This window comes from Somniosus microcephalus, chromosome 13 (genome assembly GCF_052327205.1).
Source record: "Somniosus microcephalus isolate GS21.2 chromosome 13, FLI_Smic_1.0, whole genome shotgun sequence".
Classification (NCBI taxonomy): Eukaryota; Metazoa; Chordata; class Chondrichthyes; order Squaliformes; family Somniosidae; genus Somniosus; species Somniosus microcephalus.
This window is the reverse complement of record NC_140999.1, coordinates 35813030-35830201: the sequence shown is the minus strand read 5'-3', so window position 1 is coordinate 35830201 and position 17172 is coordinate 35813030. Positions and strand designations below refer to the sequence as shown.

General features: G+C 43.1%; 1 protein-coding gene across 1 annotated transcript in view; it reads left to right on the top strand.

Annotated features, from left to right (window-relative positions):
- Window positions 1-16754, top strand: part of acer1 (alkaline ceramidase 1) — a 37142-nt gene extending 20388 nt beyond the window's left edge. The window contains exons 4-6 of the mRNA XM_086004749.1: window positions 7112-7249; window positions 10236-10373; window positions 13178-16754. Coding sequence (XP_085860875.1) covers window positions 7112-7249; window positions 10236-10373; window positions 13178-13355 — 454 coding nt within the window. The 3' untranslated portion in view covers window positions 13356-16754. The remainder of the gene's footprint in view (window positions 1-7111; window positions 7250-10235; window positions 10374-13177) is intronic.
- Window positions 16755-17172: the final 418 nt, after the last annotated feature.

The window sequence follows — 17172 nt, the reverse complement described above, 5'->3', positions numbered from 1 at the left end:
AAGAGCAGGGGGGTTATGCTTCAACTGTATAAAACACTACTTAGGCCTCAGCTAGAGTACTGTGTGCAGTTCTGGTCACCACATTACAGGAAAGATGTGATTGCACTAGAGAGGGTACAGAGGAGGTTTACAAGGATGTTGCTGGGAGTAGAGAATCTTAGCTATGAGGAAAGACTGGATAGGCTGGGTCTGTTTTCCTTGGAACAGAGGAGGCTGAGGAGAGACCTTATTGAGGTGTATAAAATTACGAGGGGCATAGATAAAGTGGATAGAAAGGACCTATTTCCCTTAGCAGAGAGGTCAAAAACCAGGAGGCACAGATTTAAAGTAATTGGGGGAAGGTTTGGAGGGAATTTGAGGGGACATTTCTTCACACAGAGGGTTGTGCGGGTCTGGAACTCACTGCCTGAAAGGGTGGTAGAGGCAGGAACCCCAACCACATTTAAAAAGTACTTGGATGTGCACTTGGGATGCTCTAACCTGCAGGGCTACAGACCAAGAGCTTGGAAGTGGATTAGGCTGGATAGCTCTTTGTTGGCTGGCGCGGACACGATGGGCCGAAATGGCCTCCTTCCATGCTGTAACTTTCTATGATTCTGTGAGTGCAAAAGACAAGGCTGAAGCGTTTGCAAACACCTTCAGCCAGAAGTGCCAAGTGGATGATCCATATCGACCTCCTCCTGAGGTCCCCACCATCACAGAAGCCAGTCTTCAGCCAATTCGATTCACTCCACATGATATCAAGAAACGGCTGAGCGCACTGGATACAGCAAAGGCTATGGGCCCCGACAACATCCCGGCTGTCGTGCTGAAGACTTGTGCTCCAGAACTAGCTGCGCCTCTAGCCAAGCTGTTCCAGTACAGCTACAACACTGGCATCTACCCGACAATGTGGAAAACTGCCCAGGTATGTCCTGTTCACAAAAAGCTGAACAAATCCAATCTGTCCAATTACCGCCCCATCAGTCTACTCTCAATCATCAGCAAAGTGGGGAAGGTGTTGTCGACGGTGCTATCAAGTGGCACTTACTCACTAATAACCTGCTCATTGATGCCCAGTTTAGGTTCTGCCAAGACCACTCGGCTCCAGACCTCATTACAGCTTTGTTCCAAACATGGACAAAAGAGCTGAATTCCAGACGTGAGGTGAGAGTGACTGCCCTTGACATCAAGGCAGCATTTGACCAAGTGTGGCATCAAGGAGCCCTAGTAAAACTGAAGTCAATGGGAATCTGGATGAGGGAAACTCTCCACTGGCTGGAGTCATACCTAGCACAAAGTAAGATGGTTGTGGTGATTGGTGGTCAATCATCACAGCCCCAGGACATCGCTGCAGGAGTTCCTCAGGGCAGTGTCCTAGGCCCAACCATCTTAAGCTGTTGCATCAATGACCTTCCCTCCATCATAAGGTCAAAAATGGGGATGTTCGCTGATAACTGCACAGTGTTCAGCGCCATTCCCAACTCCTCAGATAATGAAGCAGTCCATGCCCACATGCAACAAGACCTTGACAACATTCAGGCTTGGGCTGATAAGTGACAGGTAACATTCGCGCCACACAAGTGTCAGGCAATGACTATCTCCAACAAGCGAGAGTCTAACCACCACCCCTTAACATTCAACGGCATTACCATTGCCGAATCCCCCACCATCAACATCCTGGGGGTCACCATTGACCAGAAACTTACTGGACCAGCCATGTAAATACTGTGGCAACAAGAGCAGGGCTAGGTATTCTGCAGCGAGTGTCTCGCCTCCTGACTCCCCAAAGCCTTTCCGCCATCTGCAAGGCACAAGTAAGGAGTGTGATGGAATACTCACCACTTGCCTGGATGAGTGCAGCTCCAACAACACTCAAGAAGCTCGACACCATCCAGGACAAAGCAGCCCACTTGATTGGCACCCCATCCACCACCTTAAACATTCACTCCCTCCACCACCAGCGTACCGTGGCTGCAGTGTGTACCATCTACAAGATGCACTGCAGCACCTCCCAGACCCGGGACCTCTACCACCTAGAAGGACAAGGGCAGCAGGTGCATGGGAACACCACCACCTCCAAGTTCCCCTCCAAGTCACACACCATCCTGACTTGGAAGTATATCGCCGTTCCTTCATCGTCGCTGGGTCAAAATCCTGAAAACCCCCTCCCTAACAGTACTGTGGGAGTACCTTCACTGCAAGGACTGCAGCGGTTCCAGAAGACGGCTCACCACCACCTTCTCAAGGGCAATTAGGGATGGGCAATAAATGCTGGCCTTGCCAGCAATGCCTAAATCCCATGAACGAATAAAAAAAAAAATTTTGCCTGGATGGGTCCAGCTGCAACAGCACTCAGGAAGCAGTTTGTCTCATTGGCAGCCCTTCCGCTAGATTCAATATCCAACCCCTCTACCGCTGGTGCACTGGGGCTGCAGTATGTACGATCTATAGGATGCACTGCAGCAACTCACCAAGATTACTTCAACAGTACCTCCAAGCTCAATGCAGTGGTGACCTCCACAGATACAGCAAGAGCTGAGCTTGTGGTAGGAGTTGTCTGCAGGTTGGCCTGGAGAAGATGGCTTGGCTCAGTGACAGATTCGCATATGAAGCAGAAGTCGCAAAGCCATCCCTCCTCTGAGATGCCCAAATATGATTGTGTCAGTCTGTAGTTTGGGTAAGGGCAGGAGTGTAGATAACCACTAAAGTATGATTATGATGTCATTTTCCTTATCTGGTCAATACAGCAGTATTGGGCCCTCCAAAAAGAATTGCCACCCTGAGCAGTTTGTTTGCTGCAAGCCAAATTGCAGCTGTGAGCAAGATCATTGAATAAAAAGGAGTTGCAACGTAAAAGTCTTGCCATGCAAAAAAAATGTGCCCTCAATAACTACAGGAATGAATAACAGCTAAATGCAAATCAAACTTAAGGACCGATTCTCTGGTGTTTGGTTTGGTGAGTGCCCCCTTCATCGGGAGTGTGCACGGCAAAATCAGGAAGCTAGGCCTCAGCACTCCGCACATTGAACTCCCAATTCTGCAGGAGAAAGTTTTGTGGCCGTGCTTTGGGAGAAGGAAATCACTGTGGGGCCCCAATGGTCCAGGAAAACATTTTTTAGAAATTGTTGGTTTTCCATTAGGTCGGTTTCAATAATGATATTGATTAATTGCATTGCCAAAAACAGCCCTTCTGAGTTTTAAATCCATCCCCCTCAGGGGCCATTAGCAACGCTGAATGCTAAGGACACTTAAACATCTGTTGCATCCAGCATTGCTGGGACACCAGTGATAGGAAGCATGCTGTATGACCATGCTGCCCTAATATGTCGTACTATGCGACCATCCTCAAATGCAGTAGAAATTCTGATGGATGGGACAAGGGGAAGGAACCTGCTGTCTCCATATTATGTTGCTTCACACAGCAACAGGAGTGTCGATTTTGGGTCACTGTATTCATAGACAGTGTGCTGTATGCCATAATTGATTACACTTTAATCATCTGAATATTCTGCACTCACTCATGAAAGACTTCGTTACAGAAGTGACTGTTTTATATAAATATTAAACGTTTTGCATATGTACGCACTTCCTATACAACTTTCTGCGTCATGATTTTGAATATCTTTTTTGTCACCAGTTACAATGGAAACTGTCCATCTATCCACTTCTAATGGAAATTTCCCTATATAAACATTTACCTATAACGCTGTAGTTGCATGTCTCCCACCACTGGTGGCAGTGTACAACCTCCCCATCCTGCCAGTGAACTGCTAAGCCTCTTGTGGCTGCCTTCCCACCTTCTCTGTCCATAAATGTTGTTTCTGCTAGCTGCTCTAGCTGCCTGCAACCTGTGACCCCACACCTTCATTGCCTTCCCGGCCCCCAGCTTTGGCCCTGTTGGCCGTGCTCTCCTAGCTCTTTCAAAATTCTTGGCCTTCCCTCCCCACAGATTCTTAACCCCAACCCAGGCCTGACTCTCAAAAAAATTGCCCTGCAGGTGTGTCCTAGTCCCAGCCCCAGGCCACCTGTTTGACAAATTTTTGGCCTCTTTCCCCTTACAGGTTTCCAGCCCCCACTCCCACTCTTTAAATATACTAGGCCTCAGCTTCCCCCCATCCTGCAGTTCCCAAGCCCTAAACCCGTCCTCAACCCCAATTCTTTAAAACTCCTCCTCTGCACGTGTTCCCAACCCAAGCTTGTCATAGACTTATACAGCACAGAAACAGGCCCTTCGGCTCATTGTGTCCGCGCCGGCCATCAAGCCCTATCTATTCTAATATAATAGCAAAATACTGCGGATGCTGGAAATCTGAAATAACAACAGAAAATGCTGGAAATACTCAGCTGGCCAGGCAGCATCCGTGGAGAGAGAAACAGAGTTAACGTTTCAGGTCTGGGACCCTTCATCAGATGAAGGATCCCAGACCTGAAACGTTAACTCTGTTTCTCTCTCCATGGATGCTGCCTGGCCTGCTGAGTATTTCCAGCATTTTCTGTTGTTATTTCCTATCTATTCTAATCCCATTTTCCAGCACTTGGTCCGTAGCCTTGTATGCTATGGCGTTTCAAGTGCTCATCTAAATGCTTCTTGAATGTTGTGAGGGTTCCTGCCTCTACCACCCTTTCAGGCAGTGAGTTCCAGATTCCAACCACCCTCTGGGTGAAAAGGTTTTTCCTCAAATCCCCATTAAACCTCCTGCCCCTTACCTTGAAACTATGCCCCCTGGTTATTGACTCCTCTACTAAGGGGAAAAGTTCCTTTCTATTTACCCTATCTATGCCCCTCATAATTTTATACACCTCAATCAGGTTCCCCCTCAGCCTTCTCTGCTCTAAGGAAAACAACCCCAGCCTGTCCAGTCTCTCTTCATAGCTGAAGCGCTCCAGCCCAAGTAACATCCTGCTGAATCTCCTCTGCACCCTCTCCAAAGCAATCACATCCTTCCTATAGTGTGGCGATCAGAACTGCACACAGTATTCCAGCTTTGTACAGCTCCATCATAACCTCCCTGCTCTTACATTCTATGCCTCCGCTAATGAAGGCAAGTATCCCATATGCCTTTTTAACCACCTTATCTACCTGTCCTGCTGCCTTCAGAGATCTATGTACATGCACACCAAGGTCCCTCTGATCCTCTGTCCTTCCTAGAATCCTACCATTCATTGTGTATTCCCTTGCCTTGTTAGTCCTTCCAAAATGCATCACCTCACACTTTTCAGGGTTAAATTCCATTTGGCACTGTTCTGCCCATCTGACCAACCCGTCTATATCGTCCTGTAGCCTGGGGCTTCCCTCCTCGCTATTTACCACTCCACCAATTTTCATGTCCTGACTCGTTCAAAACTTTGCCTCACCGCAGCTTCCCACCATAACTCCAGCCATAACTGTTTTTTAAAAAAAAAAAAAATTCCTGCCAACTCCAGCCACATTATTTTAAAATGTTATTTTCTAATGTTTCTAGCCCCCCGTCTTCAAAATTTTTCTTCACTTACCTATTTTCCCATCTGGCTCCCAACCATATCCTCCAACTTACCATGTGCAGCTCCATTATATTAATTAAAATTACATAAATGCCCTCTTACCCAACATGTTGTCTTTTATACTTTCGGTGATTCCTTACAGTTTAAAAAACATCCATTCTTAGGTTGCCTGGCAGCAGCTATTTATAACTTGAAAGTAGGCTATGACATAATGCAGCCCGATGAGTAATTCTTGGCTATAAAAATGGATAAAATAGCAAAGTATGTTTACACTAATACAGCACCATGTGGGGGAAAAGTCAGATTGAAAGGAAAGAGAACAAAACACAGGTCCCAAGGCCTGAAGCTTCCTCCTTGGGCGCAACCTGGGATTTAGACCTGTAAACGTGCCCGATGTCCCGCCCACTTTGCTGATGTCACGTTACGCCCAAGTACCCTCCCAATCTTATTAGAATACACCCGAATTTAAAATTGCCATAAATCAGTGTAAACGCCAAACCCACACCATATATTTCTTCTTTGAGTCTTAAAATTTAAGTTTCAACTAATTTAACCATCATTCATGCACACCAGGTACAGCGTGTTCAAGAACCTGCGATCGGGGAAGCTTTTCAATTTTTAATGTGACTTATACTTATGCAATAAAAATGCATTCAATGAAACAGAATATACAGAGCAGGTCTCAGTCAGGATAAAAATGTTTTAAAACGCTCACAAAATGTCAACAATAATTTTTTTTTTAAAGTGACTTTAGGGGCAGCACGGTGGCATAGTGGTTAGCACTGTTGCCTCACAGCGCCAGGGACCCGGGTTCAAATCCGGCCTCGGGTGACTGTGTGGAGTTTGCACATTCTCCCCGTGTTTGCGTGGGTTTCCTCCGGGTGCTCCGGTTTCCTCCCACAGTCCAAAGATGTGCGGGTTAGGTTGATTGGCCATGATAAAAATTGGCCCTTAGTGTTAGGGGGGATTAAATACGTGGGGTTACGGGGATAGGGCTTGGGTGGGATGGCTGTCGGTGTAGGGACCGGGTGCTAGGGTTTGGATGATCAGCCATGATCTCGTTGAATGGCCTACTCCTGCTCCTATCTTCTATGTTTCTATGTCCTGCTGCACCTGAAAACCTGGTCGTAATATCGTGACCCCCCCTGAACAAGCGCAGTTGGAGAATACTTGCATTTGAGAGTTGGGGGCGTGGCCAGTATTGTGGGCAGAGATTCATTCGGATGTAGGGTTTGATAGATAGAAGTAAAAGTGCAAGGAGACTTGGGCGTATTGTAGTTAGGCTCATATATCACTTGCGTCCAAAATTCCGTGATCTTTAAAGCCACCTAATTGGTTCGTGCCCAGATTACGGGTGTATATGGGTGCAAATGCAGAGGAAACTCCAGGCCCAAATATCTACTTCTCCTCACAAGCTGTGTTGCCAGTTCGACACTTGCACAGATACAGAAAGCAGCTTATAACCTCCCTTAAATAAAACAGATAAAAGCTGGAAACGCTAAGACTCCAAAATGAAAATAGAAAATGCAGGAAATACTTCTATGGCAGTTACTTTCTGAAAGACATGAGCCAATGGAGCAGAAATTAACATTGAAAAACAATCCGACAGCCCAGAATTTACTGAAATGTGTTTTCTCCCCCCACCCAGGAAGTCTTTTTCATGGATTGTCTTTCTTATTGCTCTGCTGAGTACAATCCTGTCGTTTTTTAAACCAACCGTGAATGCTTATGCACTGAATAGCGTTGCCTTGCACATTATTTATGTGATTTCACTTGAAATGAAAAGGTAAGAACTTTACAACAACGCAGTATTAAATCTGGAGACATAATTCACATCAAAACAGTTTAAAGTATTATTAATCCTCCTAGAATCAAGTCTTAATTTCAACAGTAGCCTGCTAACCAAAACATCCCAACAGATGCACTGTAATTAAAGTATGGTGTTATATTGTAAGTTTGGAACATGTTCCATTGTTTGTCAACCATGTAAATGCCTCATGTATTAATTTAGACTTCATGCTAGAGTAAATATAGGTTAAAATTCCAGAGAATAAGGCAGGATTTTAATAGGGTGGGTCTGATGACGTTATAAATCTTGAATCGTAACATCAGTTTCTTCACACTTTTGAAGTGTAGTCATTGTTGTAATTTAAGGAAACACGACTGCCAGTTTTTTTGCAGCAAGGTCCGACAAACAGCAGTGAGAAAAATGACCACATTATCTTTTTTTTTAGTGATGTTAGCTGAGGGATGAATATTGAACTCTCTTGCTCTTCTTCAAATAGTGCCATGGGATCCTTTACATCCGCCTGAGAGGGCAGATGACACCTCGGCTTAACATTGCATCCAAAAGATGGCATCTCTGACTGTGCAGCGCTCCCTTTGTACTAGATTATGTGCCCAAGTCTCTGGAGTGGGCCTAGAACCCATGACCTTCTGGCTCCGAGGCAGAAGTGCTACCACTTGGCTCATGTAGAAGGCAAAACAACGCTTAGCTCACAGAGTGCACCGAATGAGGGTTCATTTTTTACATTTTTTTTATTTCAGGAATGCACAACTCTACTGTGCTGTCTGGATGCATTATCAGTAATGCACAGTTGAGAAGCCAATTGGAATGCACCAGTAATAATAGTGCAGAGACACTTGATAAGGAGGGAAACAGCTACTTAACTGGTATAAATTGCACACAGTTGTGGCCCAATTGAGGGTCAGCAGAGAAAGTGCAAAGCCTGTTTGCAGGAAGATGCCTTGTCATTAATTATAGATATTATGAGATCTTGCAACGAAGGATCAACCCAAGCAGAAGGTATAGCAGCCAGGGGATCAATCAGCAGCTGGTGAACTCTGTCATCCATCCAACGCACTTGGAGAAGTATCTGGAGGAAAGTGTCTTACCTGAAGAAAGTGCAAACATGAGCATTGATAAATAAATAAACTGATGCAGCCATGTATGGATGGTGCCATTTATGATTATCAAAGGAAGATGTGGGTGTTAGATGCACTTGTTCAGCAGCTTACAAACAGTGGGCCAATTTCCCAGGCTCAGCCTGATTTCAATCATTTTTGGTGGCCTCAAGGTGAGATTTCCGCCTGTGTCAGGAATCTCACCTTGGAGGAGGATGAAAATGGTTGTTGCAAACCTCAAGTACCTGTATCAGTGAAGCAGGCTGGCTGCTTCTGGGGCAGCTGAAGAGGAGGACTCATTTTTTAAAATTCTAAAGCATCTGTTTCGGCGGGGGTGCAATAAATAGATTGCCACACTAGCAACTTTTGGGCTCCCGTAACATACTGGCATCTGTTGCATTCAGCACTGCTACTGCAGTATTGACATAAAATACAGGAGAAATGCCTATTGTTACACACCAGTGGATCTTCCGACACACCACAAGCAATGCCACGGAACACCCATTAGTTAAATAAATTTGCCTGATAGTGCAAGTCTAAAACAAGGCCCTCCTGGAATTCGCTGCCGACGGAATTGGTGGAAGCGGAGACACTCAATGTTTTCAAGGGGAGACTGGATAGGCACTTGGGTGAAATAAACTTGCAAGCCTATGGAGATAGAGCGGGGGAATGGGACTGACTGGATTGCTCTACATGGCCTCCTTCTGTGTCGTTATGACTCTATGGGGGGCGATTTTGCCAATGGGGGCGCGTTGGAGGCGGGCTGCTGCTTGTCGGGTCGTTGTCCCGCTTCCATTGGTTTGTGGCCAACCCACGCTATTTTCCCTTGATTGACCTTGTTAAGCCCGCCCAGCGGGCTTAGCAGGCCAATTAAGGGGAAGCCAGTTACAGAGAACGTCAGTGTATGACGTATCATCTGTCAGATGAATTGTCATCGTTTGACAGCTCTGTGAAGCTGTCAAACACTGACATTCTCTGTTGTTTGATGAGTTCTTGAATTCAAGACTCATCAAACCGCTTTCTTGAGCAGAAATTAGATGGTTGTTGCATTGGAGAATGCAGCAGCCATCTGTCATCTCTGCCACGGAGATGGGAGACTCTCCGCATCCCCAAATCTTGAAGCCTGCAGGAAGAAACAAAGGTAAGTAAACTTTTTCTAACACTTTCCACTTACCTCACATACTCACCTCTCCACACTTGCACCCATCACTTACCTTCACAGCGCACTTTTGCACCCCTCCGACCCCCGCAGACCCACTACTCCCCTCGGTGACCCTGGCGGCTTTCAGAGCCTTTGGGAAGCCCGCACTTGTGTGGGTAAAATGGGGATAATCCTCTTATCTGCCTGTTAACTACCTGTTAACAGGCAGTAAAGTGGCTGTAATCCCTTCCCGCCTCCAAGGAGACGGGACCCGGCGCAGGTCGGCTACCCGCCTCCTGGCAAATGGCATGGAGGCAAGTTGGGGGCAGGATGGGCACCCGCCCCCAGATTCTGCCATTCTCCCGGCAGTCCCGCCTCCATACCCACCTCCCCAGGGCTGGCAAGATCGCACCCATGGACTTTCTATGATATTCAATGTAACTGGGATAACTGAACAGGAAAATTCACCTAGTATGCTCAACCCAAAAGGACCCAGCAACCTGCTAGAGTCAGAACACTTAGGGAGCAAATGAAGATTAGAGCAGGATAAAAAAGACAGCAAGTCGCAGAGCTGGGGAAAAATGGCAAAAGTACATCAAAGGTGCAGGGGAGGAAAACAGCTGTTAACATTGGGAAAAGTGATGGGAGTGAGAGGTTTATGATCAAAAACAGTGAGACAGATTGCAATTCTAATTAAACCCATGGAGCTTTGGTGTTTATTTTTCAGATGTACAGATCAAAGAATAATTAATCTAGCCTTTGTGACCGTGGCTTGGTGGCTTATGGCGATTTCTTGCTGGCTGAGTGACCGCTTGCTCTGTGCTTTCTGGAGACGGATAAACTTTTACTACCTCCATAGCTTCTGGTAAAAAATGTTTTAACCTGAACAGTTTTTCAGCACTATTAATATTGCTTGTGATCTCAGTTTTTTTCAAAGTAGGTGTTATAGATGATGATAATTATAATTTTGGGTCTTTTCTATCCTTTTAGATTTTTACGGTATTTTAGATTACTCTCCTAGGTGAGTCCCAACTCCCTATGGTCTCACGAGTATCTTCAGCAGAGTTGATGCCTAGGTCAGCTTATCCCAGGATAATGTATTGAAAAATCTTTCTGCTAATTAACTACTGGAATTATCCGATGTCTCCACAGGATCTTTCTTCCAGCTGCAAAAAACAGCACAACATCACACCTTGTTTCAGACTTGAGCTATCAGGCAAATTTATTTAACTAATGGGTCTTCCGTGGCATTGCTCGCGGTGTGTCGGATGGTCCACTGGTGTGTAACAATAGGACTATTATGCTGTATAACAGAAGATGCGTTGTAATATAATGGAGCCTTCCTCAGAGGGAGACCAGAGTGGGTCAGGGAATGGGATGAGAGGAGCAAAGGGGTGACAGGCCTAAAGAAATGGGTACAGGGATTGGGCGGGGTAGGCATAAAAAATGGCTGCAGAGGTAGAAAGGGATTTGGATTGAGGGCACTAAGGTATGAATAAATTCTTGGGTCAGAATAAAAGTAAACTTTTATTTGATATTCATACTTACATAGGAAAACCTAAAGCAATTTGATAAGCAGAAAAATAGAGCTTGAGACAGGAGTTTCTGGACAGTACAGTCTGAGCAAAAGGGAAGCACCTAGTAGTGGGAGGCCTGTCACTAGACTGTGACAGGTAACTGCAGACATAGGAAATTGCCATGGTGAATGTTCAACGTTTTAACATTGCATTGTTTATGTTGGCATAAAAAGATTATTCAGGAATCTTGGTTACAGAAAGTAAGATTCTGGGACAGGAAACACTAGCCAATCTCCCATGGCATTGTATGCGGAGAGTGAAGACCAAGTGTAGTCTTCAGATGAAGCAGGGTTAGAGGCCAGAGTATAGTTGGGCTAGGGTGCTCAGATGTAATTCAGTCCCCATGGCAGGAGAGTATAATTACAGCATATGTTCACATAGGCAGTTCCCATTATAAATGTGGAAATAGGAATTTATAATGCAAGTACATGCAAATGTAAGATTTTTAATACATTATAGATAGATAAACAAGTGAATAAGTAATAACAAATATAACATACATATATACAGTATAAATTATATTATTTAGCTTTATACTAAATTACCATTCTTTTGAATTGACATTTTACACATACAATGATTTTTTTTCTTCTATCTTCTTACCACTGTGGGAGTAAAACTGGTCTGATCTGATACTTTAAGGTTCCAATCGTACATTCTCGATAATTTGAACAATTACATTTAATTAGTTAGTGTTTCCTGGGTTTAAATAACTGACAATGCAGTTCAAGAAGGAGCTGTCAACCATACACATACCTGAATCAATCACACGACATTGTTTATGTTTGAATGATGTGGCTTGCAACCTCTCTCAAGCCTTTAATCTTGGAGACACATGACCAAACCTTGCAATGCTGCTAACAACTTAGGCTGAGGACAGGAACCGTATCTGCAGCTGGCTTTTGAACACCTTATGTGTTGTGACTGAATACATTTGACCCTTTGTGATCTTAAAGTAATAGATTTGATTGGCAGCTACATCTGAGTTGCAGACTTGAGTCAGGTTTTGACTCAGAGGCACTAGGCCTTGATTCGTTGTAGTCCATTTTATGGGCATCTCCGTAGCCAGGAGATCCTATTGTCACTTTATATATGGCAACCTGAACCCTGCTCACTAATCACGTGGACTCCATCAGGGGTATGAGACTACTCAGAGGCTCAGTGACAGCGAATAGCCACATAAGAAGTAACTGACCATGTTTCAAGGGCCAATTTTATCTTGAGAGTTTAGTGCAGGAGAAGCGTCTTTGACATTTCAAGGAGAAAAGTAAAGCTTGTTAGTACTGTACTACTTCTACTGTTCTTTTACCTGTTTAATATTTGATGACTTTGTCCAGCAGTTTATAGTCTGAGCCACAGTCTAATACAGTGTTCCAAAGTCTCGGAGAACATGTGGTGGCAAGTTGCAGTAAGCCAGAGTACAGTAAAAAGGGTTCACTGTTTGATCCTGGGGACTCTACATTTACTAGATATTGGACAGGAAATGCATATTCTGGTTCATACGGGATGTAAGATCTTCTTACAGGAATGATCAGTCACACTGAACCCAAGTAAAAACCTAAAAATGTAACACCTCAGCAAAAACTCAGTCTATCAGCATCTCATTCAATTGCAGCTCACAGTAAACATAGAAACATAGAAGATAGGAGCAGGAGTAGGCCATTCGGCCCCTCGAGCCTGCTCCGCCATTTAATGCGATCATGTTTCCCATGTTATGTAACCAGTGATTTTTTGTTCCAACTTGAGCAAATATGGCACTGATTTTACTCATTTGTAGTGGTACTAGACAGTATTAGTACATTGCTGTCCTCCTGTAGGGATACTGTGCTTTGTGTAAATATCTCCAGGCCAGGTTGATCTCATTAACCGATTGCTGAGACATTCCTTTTGTCCTACTTCATGGAATGATGTCTTCTTCCAGACAATTTAGAGATGACATAGTCATGCACTCTGTAGTCTACTTATCTACTTTCATGGCTAGGAAAAGCAGGTGTTTGGTTTTATTGTGTGAAGGAGACCAAAATACAACAATAAACAAATTAAATCCTATATGTCTACACACCTTATCTCATTACTCTGGATTTTTTTGCAGGCACGTACTGATTAATATCGCAGTTGTCCATGGCACAACGCTGTTTTCGTATTTTGATGCATTTTATGAAATTCCAGAGACCAACCCAGAAGTGAAATATTGGCCCATAAACTCGCAAGGCCTGGGTCTACCATACCTTGCTATAGAAACCAAGGATCATCTCCAAAAGACCTGCTGATGGTGCATTGTTAAATGATCGAAACACTTTATTATACTCTCTGTAAAGTGCTACTGTGGGGATTTTAATGATAGGAGATGGAAAAAGCCGAATCCAAATGATATATTTGTTTTTTATTTACACTGTTCACAGTATTGTTGGCCATGCGTTATTAACTTAATAGAGGTTTTGGGTCAAATTTTTAAATTTGGAGCACTGATTTCTATATTTATTATTTCTAATGTATTTATTTTTCTGTGAATTCTGTGTACATCAGATGAAGGTTAGAGAATACATTTTTTAAACTTTTTATGCCCAATGTCATATAAAGTACTCCTTGGCAAAGTATGGCATGGGTTATTAGCAGGCAAAAGCTCCTTCTGAAAAATATTCCAGTTTCCCAAGCCAGCCATCCTTCTGCACTCTCTGAAGGAAGAATGGCAGATTAGTGTGAGTTATGTGTAATTTATACTGTGATCTCCTGTCCATGAAGAATTTAGGGGACAAAACCCCAAAATATCTACTTTAACTATTATTGAATATCTGCTAATGAAATTGCAGAAATGTACATCTTTGGAAATGTGTCCTTTCTACAAATGGTTTGATCATATATCACCAAATTGCAATGCAGGACTAATGAGCCACTTAGTATGAGTGAAGAAAAGTTTTTTCATTCAGCTATGGAGTGTGCAATTCATAGAATCATAGAATTTACAGCACAGAAGGAGGCCATTTGACCCATCATACTTCAACTGAAGTGGCTTACTCTACTCCCATACAAAAGCAAAATACTGCGGATGCTGGAAATCTGAAATAGAAACAGAAAATGCTGGAAATACTCAGCAGGTCAGGCAGCATCTGTGGAAACTGAGTATTTCCAGCATTTTCTGTACTCCCATGTTTTAAATTTCCTTATATCCTTTTATGTTTTTTCCTGTTCAACTACTTATCCAATTATACATTAAATAAGATTCTCAATATTCACTCATGGTAAAACATACTTTGTTCTAATAACCATCTACAAGCATTTCATTTTCTAATAATTGTCTATGTGGAAAAAAAACTCTTAACTTCCCCCTTCTTTCTTCTTATGAAAATTTGAGTCCACGTCCCCTTATTACTGATTCACCAAACAGTGGAAAAATCTTTCATTATTTATCCTCTCAAAACTTTTCATAATTTTGGAAACCTCTATTCAAAAGCCGCTGGTGATGTTTGTATATTTTGCCAGACTGACAAATTTCAATAAGACAAATTCAAAGTGGAACCTAACGTAGAAACAGATAATATAGACTTTTGTATGATTCAAAAAGTTAATCCTCTCTATTTTTCACAAGGACATAATATAGGAAGTGGAAAATTGCCCAGCTATGGGCAGGAGAACAGCAGACAAAGCCGACCTAGAACATTAGCAAAAGTTGACCAACAGCTGAAAAAGTGCTGGTACTGTACCAAAGAAGCTGACAACTCAAAAACAGCCCTGAATGTTACCTTTTAACCTAGGCCACTGTATTTAGGTTAAATTCTGTTTTTCCGAGAATTTGATAGATGTATTGGGATCCAATTCCACAATTCATCTGTTTTTCTGTGAAACTGAAATCCAGTGGCATTGTCAAAACGTGAAAACAAGTAGTTGCACTGAAAGTGCAGTGGGACAGAGGCATGTTATAGGTTAAGCTACAGTGTCCCCAATATTCTATCACTTGTATTGTAGGAAAGAAAAACAAAACTACTGTTTCTTTCAGTAGCAGATAGAGACATTTCTGAAGGGTGTGTGGACACTAAAAGCACAAGATTTGTTTTTAGGGGAAAATGGGAGCATGCGCTTCCAGAAAATGTTGATTTTTGGCACTTCATTTGGGGCATTTTGGAGTCTACTATAATTCCGAATTTCAAACCAGAAAAATAAAATCCCAAAGGGTAACATCTCTTTTAAATATGGAAATAAAATAGGTGTGCAGACTTCATTACAATTTGAGAGGGTACAGTTCCTTGTCTTTAATCCATACATGCCTGTTTTACATGGATAGCTAGCATTCGAGTGGTTTGACTTTGCGGTTCCATCTGTTTCACTTCCCCTTGGAGGCTAGTGGTGAGTGGCCATCTGTGCTTATCCTGCTTCTTAAGTGTTTTACAACTTTTATTAGCCTTCTAAAGGATTACAAAATCTTCTGATTCTGGTCTATCTCCTCTTTCTCTCCCCAGATCTCTTCCTTCTGTTTTCCTGCCTTTTGGCCTCACTGACCCAACTAACCCAACTGACTTCAACTGATTTGCCTGCCTAGAGAGAAGGAAAAGGCATGGTTTTTATATATCTTAAATTTCACTAAAGCAAGCCCCTTTTTGGAATTAAATGTCCTTTAAAAATGGTTATCTCTGTCATCTGGGATATTTCCTAGGTGTCAATCAAATAGACAAGCAAGCATCTGTAACTGGTCAAATTTCAAATATTGTTGATGAAAGCCATACCTTCCTGGCCAGTTCACATCTCTTAGTATCTCTTATCAATCAGCTACAGCCAGAGGGCCATAAACCAACTCTTTTGTTTATCTCCTGGCTAACTTCACAAACAACTGTGACCCATCAATCTGTCTCTCGGGTCGCTGTCAGATTTATGACATTTGTAGTTCCTGTGTCAATCAACCACTTGTTGGCTGTCTCACGTGTGATTTCCTGTACCTCACTTTTTTGTGATCTTGGCTTCCCCAGAATATTAATATTAACCCTTTAGGGTTTCCCGTAATTCTTTACTGGCAGTTCTACAATTTCAATATCCACCTCTTCTGCAAAAGCTGAGACATAGTACTTATTTAGTATTTTTACCATTCCCTCAACTTCCATCACAAGCTTGCTTCCTTTATCTCTTATCAGCCTTTCCCCGACCTTACTTATTCTGTTTCTACTACAGTAATGTGCCTAGGTAACATTTTGGGTTCTGCTGGCATTGTCTGAGCAGAATTTTGCCAATTTATAATATTTCTTATATATCTTACTTGGATATGCACTTGAAGTGCCGTAACCTACAGGGCTACGGACCGAGAGCTGGAGAATGAGATTAGGCTGGATCGCTCTTTTTCATGTCGGCACAGACACAATGGGCCGAATGGCCTCCTTCTGTGCTGCATATTTCTATGATTCTATGATCAAATGCAGTATTTTTGAAAATTAAGGCCAACAGTCTGGGATTAGTCTTAACAATGATGATCTGAAGTGCTAATGAGCTATTAAGAGACAGGATCATGGCTGGACCCTCATAGATGTCTCGGAAACGGCCAGATACTTAGGAACAGCTAGCTTGAAAAGTGAGTTTTTATCCAGAATGGCGGCACAGATGCATTGTTATATTTATGGGACATGAGTGGCAGGAAATTGATGAATTCCACAGTGAAAACTGTAATAAAATATTTTATGTAAAATGAACCTGTTTGTTGATTTACAGTTGTGTCTCGTCTTGCTAGAGTGTTTTTCATTCTGGCTTCCATAAAGACAGGAGAGCCCATGTAGTGGCATGTAAGGTTATAGTAGCTGGTACGCATGCATATCAAAGGGTTTACATTTTGGTCCCTACGTCATGCTATTGCTTAACTAGATATTGGGCAGTAAAAGTGCACTCCCAATTGTAGTGGATGTGGAGTCCACTGACATTGAGCCCCAAAAATTATCTAATGCAATACCTGTGAAATTTGTAACTTGATTTGTGCGCATTCCATCCCTTGTTTAAATATTTCCCATTGATGATGCACAGTTCCATTTAATCTGAGCAAGGGAACCCATTTATCACATTATAATTATGTTTCTTCAGCAGCACCTCCCAAAACCGCGACTTCCTCCACCTAGA